The 13,927-nt window shown below is 47.6% G+C and overlaps 1 protein-coding gene across 2 annotated transcripts in view; it reads left to right on the forward strand.

Moving 5' to 3' along the window:
• Positions 1 to 8,937, forward strand: part of GNPAT (glyceronephosphate O-acyltransferase) — a 269,454-nt gene extending 260,517 nt beyond the window's left edge. For both annotated transcript variants that reach the window (XM_029594197.1, XM_029594198.1), the window contains exon 16: positions 8,007 to 8,937. In XM_029594197.1, the coding sequence (XP_029450057.1) occupies positions 8,007 to 8,050 (44 nt within the window). In that variant the 3' untranslated portion in view covers positions 8,051 to 8,937. The remainder of the gene's footprint in view (positions 1 to 8,006) is intronic.
• Positions 8,938 to 13,927: the final 4,990 nt, after the last annotated feature.

Below are 13,927 nucleotides of genomic sequence, written 5' to 3' on the forward strand. Positions count from 1 at the left end.
AGTTAGCGCAATTGTGAAGCGCACCACCATTCCGGTGGAGGGGGGAGCGGCCCTCAAGGATACCCATGACCGATGCATGGACACTATTCTGAAACAAGCTTTTGAGGTAGCAGCCCTGTCCCTTCGAATCGCGACTTGCTGCACCGTGGTGACGCGCTCCTGTTTATCACAGGCAAGAAACAACACCCCGGGAGAAGACATAGAATCAGCTTTCGCATTTCTCACTGGCGCAGCCTCCGACCTCGTCCGTACGGCAGCCAAGGGAGTGTCATCCTTAGTGGCAGCCAGGAGACAGCTTTGGCTATGCAATTGGGCGGCCGACGCGTCCTCCAAGACACTGCTCACAAGAATGCCCTTTAAGGGTTCCCTACTGTTCGGCAGCGACCTCGAGAACTGGGCTACTAAATGGGGTGCCTCTCCATTGCCCCGTCTACCAGAAGGTCGAGGAGGAGCCAGCGTTCTGTTTCTAGACCAGCCAGAGGTAGAACCTTGCAGCGCTTCAACCCTTACAGGTCTCGCTATCAAGCACCTCATTCTCAGGCCAGGAATCAGCCCTTTCGGGCTAAGCACATCAAGAAGAGAACCGGCCCGGGTTCTGGCCCCGGCCGTAACCCACAATGACAATCAGCCGACCCATCCAAGGGTAGCAGCCATAGGGGGCAGGCTAACCCTCTTCTACCGCAGGTGGGTCGAGATCACTTCAGACCAGTGGGTCCTCGCCATCAACCGGGAAGGATATTACCTGGATTTATTTCGGCTTCCGCCGAACAAGTTTGTGGAATCTCCTTGTTCGCCACTCAAGACAGTGGCACTAGAAGTGACCTTACAGAGGCTCCTGGCCCTAAAAGCCATAATCCCAGTACCTGCGGAAGAGGGAACTTCTGGGCATTATTCCATTTATTTCATAGTACCCAAGAAGGAGGGCACCTTCAGGCCCGTCCTGGACCTCAAGTCAGTCAATCGACACCTACGGGTCCCCAGCTTTCGCATGGAAACTCTACGGTCGGTCAAGAATTCAGTACAGCCAGGGGAGTTTCTCACCTCCCTAGATCTGTCGGAAGCCTACCTGCATATCCCAATCCATCGGGATCACCAGCGCTATTTACGCTTCAAAGTCCTGAATCAGCACTTCCAGTTCCGGGCTTTACCCTTCGGGTTAGCCGCCGCGGATCTTTACCAAGGTAATAGTAGTAGTGGCGGCGGCACTCAGGAAGGAAGGAATTCTCGTCCATCCCTACCTGGACGATTGGCTGATCAGAGCAAAGTCACCGGAGGAGAGTCACCGGGCAACCAACAGAGTTATAGCTCTTCTGGAAAGCCTAGGATGGGTAGTCAACATCAAGAAGTTCCCTACAGCCATCCCAGTTGCGGGAATACCTAGGGGTCCAATTCGACACCCAAGACGATAAGGTCAGTCTGACCTCCAAGAGACAGTCCAAACTCCGGAATCATCTGCAGGTCCTGCTGAGCGCCAGCCGGCCCACAGTTCGGGATTACCTACAAGTCCTCGGCCTCATGGCATCCACTCTGGAAGTGGTGCCTTGGGCACGGGCTCATATGAGACCATTGCAACGCACCCTTCTATCTCGGTGGAGTCCACGATCGCGGAACTACGCCATACACCTACCTCTGCCGGCCAGAGTGCGGACTCAGCTACGGTGGTGGTTACAGCCCAGCCACATAAGCCGGGGGTCGAGAATGTCCTCCCCAAACTGGATTCTGCTCACCACAGATGCCAGCCTGAACGAATGGGGAGCACACTGCGAGGAACTCACCGCCCAAGGGCGGTGGACCAGAGAAGAGTCAAGATGGAACATCAATCGACTAGAGGCGCGGGCAGTCAGGCTTGCGTGCCTGCGATTTGTCCACAGACTTCACGACAGAGCGGTCAGAGTGATGTCAGACAACGCCACCACAGTGGCATACATCAATCGACAGGGTGGAACCAGAAGCCAACAAGTGTCCTTAGAAATAACTCCCCTGATGATTTGGGCAGAAGCAAATCTCCAGGACATCTCCGCCGTCCACATTGCCGGGAAGGACAACACGACGGCAGACTTCCTCAGCAGAGAAAGCCTAAACCCGGGGGAGTGGCAACTGTCACCCACAGTTTTTCAGATAATTGTGGATCGATGGGGGACGCCAGCCATGGACCTACTAGCGGACAGGTCCAACGCTCAAGTTCCCAGATATTTCAGCCGCAGGCGGTATCCTCGGGCTCAGGGGATCGATGCCCTAGTACAACCGTGGCCTCAGGGGATCCTGCTATACGCCTTTCCTCCATGGCCCCTGCTGGGCGCCATTGTTCACAGGATTCAGAGACACAGAGGCCTAGTTCTTCTAGTGGCCCCGGACTGGCCAAGAAGACCCTGGTACGCAGACATGAGAAGACTACTGGCAGGGAACCCTCTATCCCTGCCTCCACACAGGGACCTGCTGTGGCAAGGTCCCATCCTCCACGAGGATCCGGCTCAATTCTCTCTTATGGTCTGGCCATTGAGAGGGCTCGACTGAAGAAACGGGGATACTCGGAGCCGGTTATAGACACACTCCTCCGAGCACGCAAATTCTCCACATCACTCACGTATATCAGGAACTGGAGAGTTTTTGAAGCTTGGTGTGACTCTCACAGCACCAATTCACATGCCACTAAGATTCCTCTCATCTTGGACTTCCTACAAGATGGACTTCAGAAGGGTCTGTCCCTCAGCTCCATCAAGGTACAGGTAGCAGCGCTGTCCTGCTACGGTCCCAGACGTGACGGCAAATCCATTGCCCAGCACCCAGACGTTTCCCGCTTCCTGAAAGGAGTTAAACACATTCGCCCGCCACTGAAGTGGCCAGTGCCCTTGTGGAACCTCAACCTAGTAGTGGAATTTCTAACGGGATCAGCCTTCAGGCCCCTTTGAGGCCTGTCTCTTCGTTTGTTAACCTTGAAGATGGTGTTCTTGCTGGCTGTGTGTTCGGCACGCTACATCTCAGAGCTACAAGCACTATCCTGTCGTGATCCATTTCTCAGAATCCCTCCAGAGGCTATCCATCTTCGCACGGTTCCATCCTTTTTACCCAAGGTGGTTTCACACTTTCATCTCAACCAAACCATATCCTTGCCTACCACGGAAGGTTTGAAGAAATCGGAAGAAGGTCGGATGCTACGTCATCTCGACATCGGCAGACTGCTGTCCAGATACCTGGAAATGTCAGAAGCAGTACGAAAGACGGGACCACCTGTTCGTCCTGCACAGCGGGAAGAAGCAAGGGTAGCGGCCTCATGGCCGACCATCGCCCGCTGGATTAAAGAAGTTATCAAGGCAGCCTACGTAGAGGCAGGAAAACCACCACCTCTACAGGTCAAGGCTCATTCTACCAGAGCACAATCAGCCTCTTGGGCAGAAGCCAAGCTGCTGTCGCCTGCAGAGATATGTAAAGCAGCGACGTGGTCCTCCCTCCATACCTTCTCCAGATTCTACCGTCTGGATGTCCAGGCCAGGGAGGACACAGCATTTGCGAGGGCAATCCTACACGGTCCTCGGGCAGCCTCCCGCCCAGTCCGGGAGTAGCTTTTGTACATCCCATTTGTTTGAGTCCATCTGCTACACGCTAGGAAATGTTGAGATTACTTAGCTGATAATCTCCCTTTCCTTAGTGTATGCAGATGGACTCAGCATCCCGCCCGGCTGCCGGTATACATGGGGATTCGCTGACTCACGGTAAGCCATGTTTTGTTTATAATAGGGCTTCCACCCTGCCGGGTGTCGACGCCTTCCGGTTGAGAACTCTGGTGGTCTCCAGCTACTATCAATTGGTCAGGGTAATCCTGCTGATTAATTGATCGGTCAGTCACACATATATCCATAAAGCTTTTGCTAGGAAGATTACTGAATGGATTGCAAACTGGCTGAAAGACAGGAAACAGAGAGTAGGATTAAATGGGCAATTTTCTCAGTGGAAGGGAGTGGACAGTGGAGTGCCTCAGGGATCTGTATTGGAACCCTTACTGTTCAATATATTTATAAATGATCTGGAAAGAAATACGACGAGTGAGATAATCAAATTTGCAGATGACACAAAATTGTTCAGAGTAGTTAAATCACAAGCAGATTGTGATAAATTGCAGGAAGACCTTGTGAGACTGGAAAATTGGGCATCCAAATGGCAGATGAAATTTAATGTGGATAAGGGCAAGGTGATGCATATAGGGAAAAATAACCCATGCTATAATTACACAATGTTGGGTTCCATATTAGGTGCTACAACCCAAGAAAGAGATCTAGGTGTCATAGTGGATAACACATTGAAATCTTCGGTGCAGTGTGCTGCGGCAGTCAAAAAAGCAAACAGAATGTTGGGAATTATTAGAAAGGGAATGGTGAATAAAACGGAAAATGTCATAATGCCTCTGTATCGCTCCATGGTGAGACCGCACCTTGAATACTGTGTACAATTCTGGTCGCCGCATCTCAAAAAAGATATAATTGCGATGGAGAAGGTACAGAGAAGGGCTACCAAAATGATAAAGGGAATGGAACAACTCCCCTATGAGGAAAGACTAAAGAGGTTAGGACTTTTCAGCTTGGAGAAGAGACGACTGAGGGGGGATATGATAGAGGTGTTTAAAATCATGAGAGGTCTAGAACGGGTAGATGTGAATCGGTTATTTACTCTTTCGGATAGTAGAAAGACTAGGGGGCACTCCATGAAGTTAGCATGGGGCACATTTGTTTCCTGTTTTCTTATGATTGACATGTGTTCTATTTTCATTGTAATTTGTTTATTGTAATTAATTATGTAAAGCAATAAATAAAGAATTTAAAAACTAATCTGAGAAAGTTCTTTTTTACTCAACGCACAATTAAACTCTGGAATTTGTTGCCAGAGAATGTGGTTCGTGCAGTTAGTATAGCTGTGTTTAAAAAAGGATTGGATAAGTTCATGGAGGAGAAGTACATTACCTGCTATTAAGTTCACTTAGAGAATAGCCACTGCCATTAGCAATGGTTACATGGAATAGACTTAGTTTTTGGGTACTTGCCAGGTTCTTATGGCCTGGATTGGCCACTATTGGAAACAGGATACTGGGCTTGATGGACCCTTGGTCTGACCCAGTATGGCATTTTCTTATGTTCTTATGTTCTTACACTTCCTGTGGGGGTATATGTACCCGTGCTGATGTCAGATCCGTCTCCAACTGCTAGCATGAGCACACAATACCCATTTGTTTTGAGTCCATCTGCATACACTAAGGAAAGGGAGATTATCAGGTAAGTAATCTCAACATTTTCTGTGCACCCTCCAACTTAATATCATGGCGATATTAAGTCGGAGGTCCCGAAGAGTGTAAAAAGTTAAAAAAAAAAAAAAAAAAAATTGGAAGTCGGCCGGCAGCTGTCGGGTCGAAAACCGGGCGCTCAATTTTGCTGGCGTCCGGTTTCCAAGCCTGTGGCTGTCAGCAGGCTCGAAAACAGACGCTGGCAAAATTGAGCGTCGGCTGTCAAACCCACTGACAGCCATCACTCCTGTCAAAAAGGAGGCGCTAGGGATGCGCTAGTGTCCCTAGTGCCTCCTTTTGCCTGTTTCTACTGCCGGGCCTCATTTAAATACTGTATCGCGCGCACAGGCGAGTGGGCATTCGCCCGCTCTCCCGTGGACTTTACTGAATCGGCCTGACAGGAAGGGGGATCCCTCATCCACCCCACGCTTCTACCACTTCACTTCATGGCGTGGAGGTTGAAAGGACAGTACTGTCGTATCTGAACTTACCACCACCGATCCAGGAGGTATTGGTGTGCTCCAAGAAGTTGTCCATAAGGAAACGTTATCAGGCCAAGTGGGCCAGATACTCAGACTGGTGAAAAAAACACGACGTGAATCCCTTCTCTTCCCGCCGGAATGGCTATTGGAGTACCTCCACTCCCTATACCAAGCGGAATTAGCAACAGCATCAGTCAGAATACATGTCAGTGCAATCACCGGTTTATGAAAGGCATCTTGCATCTGCGCCAGCCTGTCCAAAAGCCACCGGTTCCGTGGGATCTTAACCTGGAGCAACTGATGCTCCCGCCCTTTGAGCCCATGGACAGTTGCCATGTGAGGTATCTTTCCTGAAAGGTCCTGTTCTTATTCATCCTCACCTCAGCCAGGAGGGTGAGAGAGCTGCAGGTGATAGTGCATTATTCATCATACCTACAGTTCCATCACAATAAAGGGAAACTATGTACACACTCCTCCTTCCTCCCTAAAGTGGTTTCGGCCTTCCACCTCAAACCATCAACTTGCTGATTTTCTTTCCGAAGCCGCACAAGTCGGATACTGAGAGACTGTGGCACACCTTGGATTGTAAGCGTGCCTTGGCCTACTACAAACGCTGTAGTCACTTGGAGTCAAGAGCTCAACTCTTCGTCTCCTTTAACCTGAATGCCCCTGGGCTCCCAGTGTCAAAAAGGGCCCTTTCATCGTGGATCTCACAATGCATCCTATTCTGCTATAACAGAAGATCAGAGACTTTAGCTACATCGCCAAGAGCCCATCAAGTAAGAGTGATGGCAGCATCCTTCACCCGTCTACATGACGTACCAATTCTGGATATATGTAAAGCCGTCACATGGGCGTCTCTGCATACCTTTACTTTGCACTACTGCCTTAATCAGCAGACAGCCTCAGATGCAGTGGTGGGAAGAACTATACTCAAGGCAGGAACAACCAGAGAGAATGCCCACAACCATAGTCTCAGCTGAGACGCCCCTGGGCCTACCAGAAGGGACCATGCACGGCGTCAGAGGTCCAGTGGGGCGCTCAACCATTTAGCTTGGGACTCCCCAGACAACATGGCTAATTCAGCCTGCTTATCCATGGGGAAAAAAGCAAGTTTGCTTGCCATAAACGGTGTTTTCCATGGATAGCAGGGTGAATTAGCCATGCTAACCTGCCCATCTCCCCGGCAGTCTCAGCCAGCACAGTACAAGCTCGGATAATAGACTGAGGCAAGCTGGGAACCGCAGGGGGAGGACACGTAGGTAGGCATACAGAGAGAGCTATGTGTGTTTTGAGGAGCTCCGCCATCTGGAGAACGTTCCCCCAGACAGCATGACTAATTCACCCTGCTGTCCATGGAAAACACCATTTGCGGTAAGCAAACTTGCTTTTTAGGGACTCATGATTATAAATATCTGTGCTTCCCTCCAATTCTGGTTAATTATCAGGGTTCCTAATATGTAAATGTTCTTTAAATTTTATTACACAGGCTTACTGTTAGAATGTTAGTTTATATACTACTTCTTTAATAATCATATTTGTTTTTGTACTGTTAAATACTGAGTTTAATATTTTTGTGTATGTTGATTGTAAGCTACCTAGGACTGTTGTATTAGGTAGCAGATGCAGTGGCTTGCAAAAGTATTCAACCCCCTAAAAAGACAGCAAATTTGTGTGGATTATAAATGACACACAGATTGTTCCAGACAGTATGTTTATTGCACACCAGTATGCTCTTAAAGTAAATTTTCAAAGTCACAATTCATTTTTTGTAAAATTAAATTAAAAACTTTAAATTGTTGCTTACATAAGTATTCAGTCCCTATGTTATGGAAGCTCCAACTTTACACAGATGAGATATTGCCCTAACAATTGGCTTACCATTGGCCTCTACTGTATATGAAGCCTGGGAAATAAACAGGTAATTTTATAGCATGGCTTTGAAAAATATCAGCAATAACGTGCACACTCACCAACAAAAAAAATTGCATTCATTCTTTGCGGGGCATAACTTGTCTGGATTAATTTATTGGCACACATTTTAAATGCAAAAGTATTCCTGTAAATCTAAACTCCATCCCGAAATGTATATCATTTGCATTCATAAAAGAATGTGTGAAATTTGATTGTGCTCAACTCCCACACAGTTCTATAACAAGCCATTTACACATATAAACAACTTTGAAAATTACTCCTAAATGGCCACAACTGAATCTTTCAATAGCCTATCATAATTTTTCTGCTTGTATTTTTAGGTTACAGGATACCCACAGAAAAACTGCTGATGTCAAGACTGTAATGTGAAGAAGAGTAATTATGAATCTACAGAAAGCAGCAATATCATTACTGGACAGGGATAAAGTATGGCCAAGCATAACTAAAATGTAGAGATGTTCATCTCTTCGGACCGACATTTCTCAAAGACATTAACAATGGGAATGTTCTTTCAAGGCCACAGCACAACAGAATTTAGCTTAATATTGTTTCCTTCCCTCATTTGAGGTAATTTTGGAGGTTCTTTCAGTTCATATAAAATGTTGCTAACCTACATGTTTGGAAGAAAGCATTTGGTAAGTGTTTTGTGAGAGAGAAAAATGCCCATGCACTGTTTTGGTTGGTATGTCTCAAGCGATGTTCTCGGCTGTAGTTGCCACACAGATATTCTTCCGCCACCTTCCATACATACTTCCTGCCAAATGATATGTGAAGAGCATGGTGGGATAGAGTAGAGCAGAATGTGAGACAGGTGACTGAAAAAAAGTGTCAGTATAAGAATACCATCAAATAAGGAGTGACTTTCATGTAAAACAATTTTTACCTTATTAATTTGATGCCAATTGTGACAATTGTAACTTTTCAAAATCCAAGCCACATATTATAATCTTCACACTCATCTTCTATTCTTCCCAGATGTATGCTACTCCTCGTTCCTCATCCTTTTCATCTTTTTCCTTGTTGCCTCATTCACAAATATACAGAGCTCAAAACCTCTTCTAGTCACCCTAAAATTGAGTTCTTCAACATGATTTTCTGCCATGTTACTGACCACTGATCCAAAGCCTTCTCAAATTGCATCCTTTTCCCCACTGCAACTGGAGTTGAAGGTAGAGGCCACTATTACGCCCAACTTGGTATCATTTTCTTTTGGTTTTTTGTGTTTGTGTTTTTGGACTTTTTTTTTTTTTTTTTTTTACAAAATTGCTAATATATATATGTGTCTGGGTACTTGAGAGACAGTCCCAGTAACTTTTCTACATTGTGTCTATAAAAATATATAATTTTAGTCCTTCGAGTGATTTTTGCCTCGGGTTGGCCCGGGATGGAGCTTTAGAAGCAGTCCCAGTTATTGCATAGTATCCATACACACGGGCCAGACTCAAAGTGCAGAAGGAGCCATGTTCTTTAGCTCCTGGCTGCTTCAGTGGGGACAAAACTCCAGATAATTGTGATTGAAGGCTTAAGGCACTGAAAACAACATGTAGGGAGATCTGGAAACCTGAAGGACAAGAGAAAGCTGCTAGGAAAAAAATAAAAATTCTGCTTAAAGCATTTTGTTTAGCTTCAAGGATGCTAAACATTCCAAATACTGAAATGTGAATTTCACCTTTTTTATGAGAAATGGCCAAAGATTAAGTGAAATTCCTCACTCTGCAGTCTTTTTAGCAACAGTTTTGAATTGCCTGCACCAATATATTTATGCTTTTCCTGATCCGTTTGCTCTTTTGTAATTTATTTAAATGAATGCCATGATTGTTTTTTGTTTTTGTTTGTTTGGTTTTTGGTTTGGTTTTTTTTTGGGGGGGGTTGCAGCATGCATTTGAAAAAAGCACTGCAGGGTAATACCCCTGGTTACCAATGCTTTGTGGATCTCCTGTAAGGAAATTAAGTGCTGAGCTTTGCAACATGAAGTTTATCAGTGTTATACTGTAATTTAAAAACTAAAAACTTTTAAAATTAAAAAGTACTGTTTGGAGAAAAAATGCTGCAGTTGTATTTATCTAAAACAATATAGGAAGAATTAATCATTTTAGTGTGACATTTTAAAAGGTGTGAGACCTGGTTTTGTGTGTTGTAAAGCTGTGTAGCCAGAGGGAATGTGTAGAATTAAGTGTTACACTTTCTTTTGGCTGTATCTGAGAAAGACAGAGGGGAGCATAGTAACATAGATGATGGCAGGAAAAGACCATCCGGCCCATCTAGTCTGCCCAGTTCTTCCTGTCCATACTGCAGATATATCAAAACTGCAAGCCATAGAGTAGGATCACTTACAAGGTATCTCCTTATCCAGGACAGTACTCCACTATCTTAGGCAATGGAGCATAGAGCATATGCCACTTAGTTCATACCCAGTATCCCACCCTTCACATGTCTGTCCACAAAACTTTCTAACGATTTAAATGGCTATCCATACTAGTGTGATCATTGCCTGAGCATCCAACCAACTGCATCCCCTGCATAACTTGCCAGACAGACCCAGCTATATGAGTACATGTTTCAGCTAGATAGAATTTGAGAAACCAATTGCTTTTCTTTTTGCTGGGTTTTATTTGCTACTTAGTTTACTGAGGGAAAGGGCTGTTTGGCTGTAGGGAGATATCTTTTTTTTCTGCCTTAATGGTCCCTCTCTCCCACCCCACCTTCTCTTCTTACTATATAGACAAATCCACTAATTAGGGCATTGAATTATGCTGAACAACTTGATGTTGGTTGGCAGAGAAACATAATTATATAGTTTAGATTAATTTAGACATTTGTAAAAACATAGCACCTAAGTTCATGGGGAGCTTAATTAGTAATATCATAGTAGACTCTTCAAGTAATATTTTTTATTGGCATGATCTTTTCTATCCAAGGCAGCAACAGTTCTTATAGACTACACACCAGATAGACACAAAAAATTATAAACTGAAAGTTCCCTGTACGTACCCGGATCAGTCCAGACCATGGGTTGAGCCTCCTGTCCAGCAGATGGAGACAGACCAAAACTGAAAGGGTATCCTATATCAAGACAGAGCCTACCCTGCAGCCCTTCAGCAGATGCCAGACAGCTCACCCTGTGGTTCCCTATTAGCTTGCCCTTACCCTACGGGGTTCTTTATTTGCTTCTTTTCCTTGTGGGCAAGCTCAAGCAAGTATTGATTGGATTTAATTCTATGTAAAAAAAAAAAAAAAAAAAGATTTTAAATTGTGTCACTTTCTTTCGACTGTGTTAGGGAGACAGTCCTGTCTCCCTCGCTCTTGGGGTGCCTAGGAGGGCTTACCCCTCGAATTGTTCAGCCTAGGCTCCCTTCCTGGTGACCCTTTTAATTGGGGCGATACTGGTGGTGCCAGTCACTCCCCCTTAGCCTTCTGCCTTGCCCCGAGATGTTCACCCCTCGGGTGCTTTCTCAGGGATGTTTTATTCCCCTAATGTATTTAAAAAAAAAAAAAAAAAAACTTCCATCATTTTATTTGGTGCGATTTCAGAGAGGCAGAAAGGCTTTTTGACATTTCTTATCTGTTAGGGAGAGTGCAGGGTTCGATCGCCTGCACTTCTCCCCGGGGGCTCCCTGCTCAGCTGTTTTTTGTTTGACTAGCGGCTGTGCTGAACTTTTAATGCCGCGTTCTAATCTCTGCATCGCTTGTGAAGAGCCGGCCTCCCGGCTCTCCCGAGATGGTTTGTGCTCTGGCTGCCTGCCAGGTGGGGAAGGCCCCACCTCGGCAGCACCAAAAACTTCAGCCTGGGGACAAGCTCCGCGACGCATGGCCAGGCCGTACCCAACCCGGCAAACTGCGGGAACGGCAGCCATCTTGGGAATTAGTCCCGATGCCGATTCAGCTTTACAGGGGGCAGAGGAGCTGGACCTGCAGGTATTACCTCCTGATTTGAGCCCGGTACGCTCTTAGGGGGATGTCCCGGACCCCCCCCCCTTGCCACCTTCGCCCCCTCCCCCACGGTAAAATCCTTTCGGGCCCGATTTTCCTCTGAATTTGTGCTCCTTTTGCACAAATCATATTTGGCTAGCCTGCAAGAGGATAATGATCCCCCTCTAGGTCCCGTCCCCCCCAAAGATTCCTCTGATGCCCGCGCTGCTACCCCCCACGGTGCCGGATGCGCAGGGCCCCGTCCGGGTGGTCCTGGGGGCCCCCTTCCTCCGGATCTGCCGCAGCCTCCCGCGGACTCCCTTCAGGATTCTGATGAGGAGTTTTCTACACAGGTCCCCCCGCTCGAGGGCGATGATCCCAGAGTACTCCGTCTATTTCAGCGGGAAGAGCTGGAGCCCCTCATCCCTTTTATTCTACAGGAATTGGGGATTGATGCTCCCCCGGAGGATACGGTGACGGCCACGTTGCCAGCTAATGGAGACCCGGTCCTGGCGGGACTTAGAGCGCTTCCACGCACGTTTCCCTTCCATCCCATGCACAAGTTACTTCTTTTACGGGAATGGGAAGCTCCAGAGACGGGTCTCCGAGTCGGGAGAGCTATGGATAAGCTGTACCTGCTCCCTGAAGATTGCCTGGACATGCTGAAGATTCCCAAAGTGGATTCTTCTGTCTCTGCGGTCACCAAGCATACCACGATCCCAGTGCTGGGCGCTACAGCTTTGAAGGATATTCAAGACAGCAAGCTCACATTTTTTCTTAAGCGGATCTTTGAGGTCTTAGCTTTAAGGGTCCGGACGACAATCTACAGCAGTCTCATGCAGCGGGCAAGTCTTAGGTGGGTTCAGCAATTACTCAGCACCCAGTACCTCCCGTCTGCAGAGGCAGAGCAGGCGGAGCGCTTAGAAGGCGCCATTGCATATGGCGTGGATGCCCTGTATGACTTGCTTTGCGTACAGGCCAAAGCAATGGTTTCCTCAGTTTCGGCAAGACGCCGCCTCTGGCTGTGCAACTGGTTCGCAGACTCTTCCTCCAAGGCTCAGCTGGGCACACTTCCTTTTAAGGGCAAGTTGCTTTTTGGAGAGGACCTGGAACAGCTTATTAAATCCTTGGGCGAAAACAATGTCCATAAGCTGCCGGAGGACCACCCTAAACACTCTAAGTCTTTCTTCTCGACTCGTACCCGCTTTTGGGGACAACGCCGGTACAGCAACAGGGCGCACAGTTCCTTTCCAAGAGGAGGCACCTCCAGGTCACAGTCATGGACTCATTCCTTTCGGGGCTGTCTGCCTTCCGAGATGGTAGTCAGCAACACCCAACCGCCAAGTCCGCTCCCCAATGAGATCCGGCCGGTCCATTCCTCTGCACGAAACTTAGGTGGGCGTCTTTCTCTGTTTTGCGAGGAATGGGCCAAAATCACATTCGATCAATGGGTCCTCGAGGTGAGAGAAAACGGTTACGTGTTAGAATTTGCTTAGGATCTACCGGATCTTCATCTCTCCATGCGGTCGACTAAAGAGGCCTGCTGTCTGTCAAACCCTAGCCAGGCTCCAGGAACTTGGGGCGATAATCCCGGTACCAGTGGAGGAACAAGGCGCCGGCCGGTATTCCATTTACTTCGTCGTGCCCAAGAAGGACAATGCCTTCCGTCCAATCCTGGACCTCAAACAAGTCAACCGGGCTCTCAGGGTACCCCACTTCCGAATGGAGACCCTGAGGGCGGTGATAGCACAGTCCGTCCAGGTGAATATCTGGCCTTCCTTGACTTGACAGAAGCTTACCTTCACATACCGATACGACACGAGCATCAGAAGTATCTCCGATTCCACATCCTGGACCAACACTTCCATTTCCGGGCTCTACCCTTTGGCCTTGCCACCGCTCCCCTCACTTTTACCAAGGTCATGGTGGTAGTGGCAACTGCACTCCATCAAGAAGGAATCCTAGTCCACCCTTATCTGGACGACTGGCTCGTGCGGGCCAAGTCATCAGCTCTTTGCAGTCAACAGGGTCCTTGCTCTCCTCACTTCGCTCGGCTGGATAATCAACTTCCCCAAAAGCAATCTCCAGCCCTCCCAGATCCTGGAATTCCTGGGAGCTCGCTTCGATACCCGGGTCGGAAAAGTATTTCTCCCAGACGCTCGGGCACTCAAGCTCACCGATCAAGTGCGCAGCTTTATTTCCCTGACGCTTCCCACGGCGTGGGATTACCTGCAGGTTCTGGGGACCATGGCCTCCACTATTGACCTGGTCCCCTGGGCTTTTGCGCATATGTGTACATTACAGAAAGCGTTGTTATCCACTGGCAGCCAGT

The sequence above is a fragment of the Rhinatrema bivittatum genome, chromosome 3 (genome assembly GCF_901001135.1).
Source record: "Rhinatrema bivittatum chromosome 3, aRhiBiv1.1, whole genome shotgun sequence".
NCBI lineage: Eukaryota > Metazoa > Chordata > Amphibia > Gymnophiona > Rhinatrematidae > Rhinatrema > Rhinatrema bivittatum.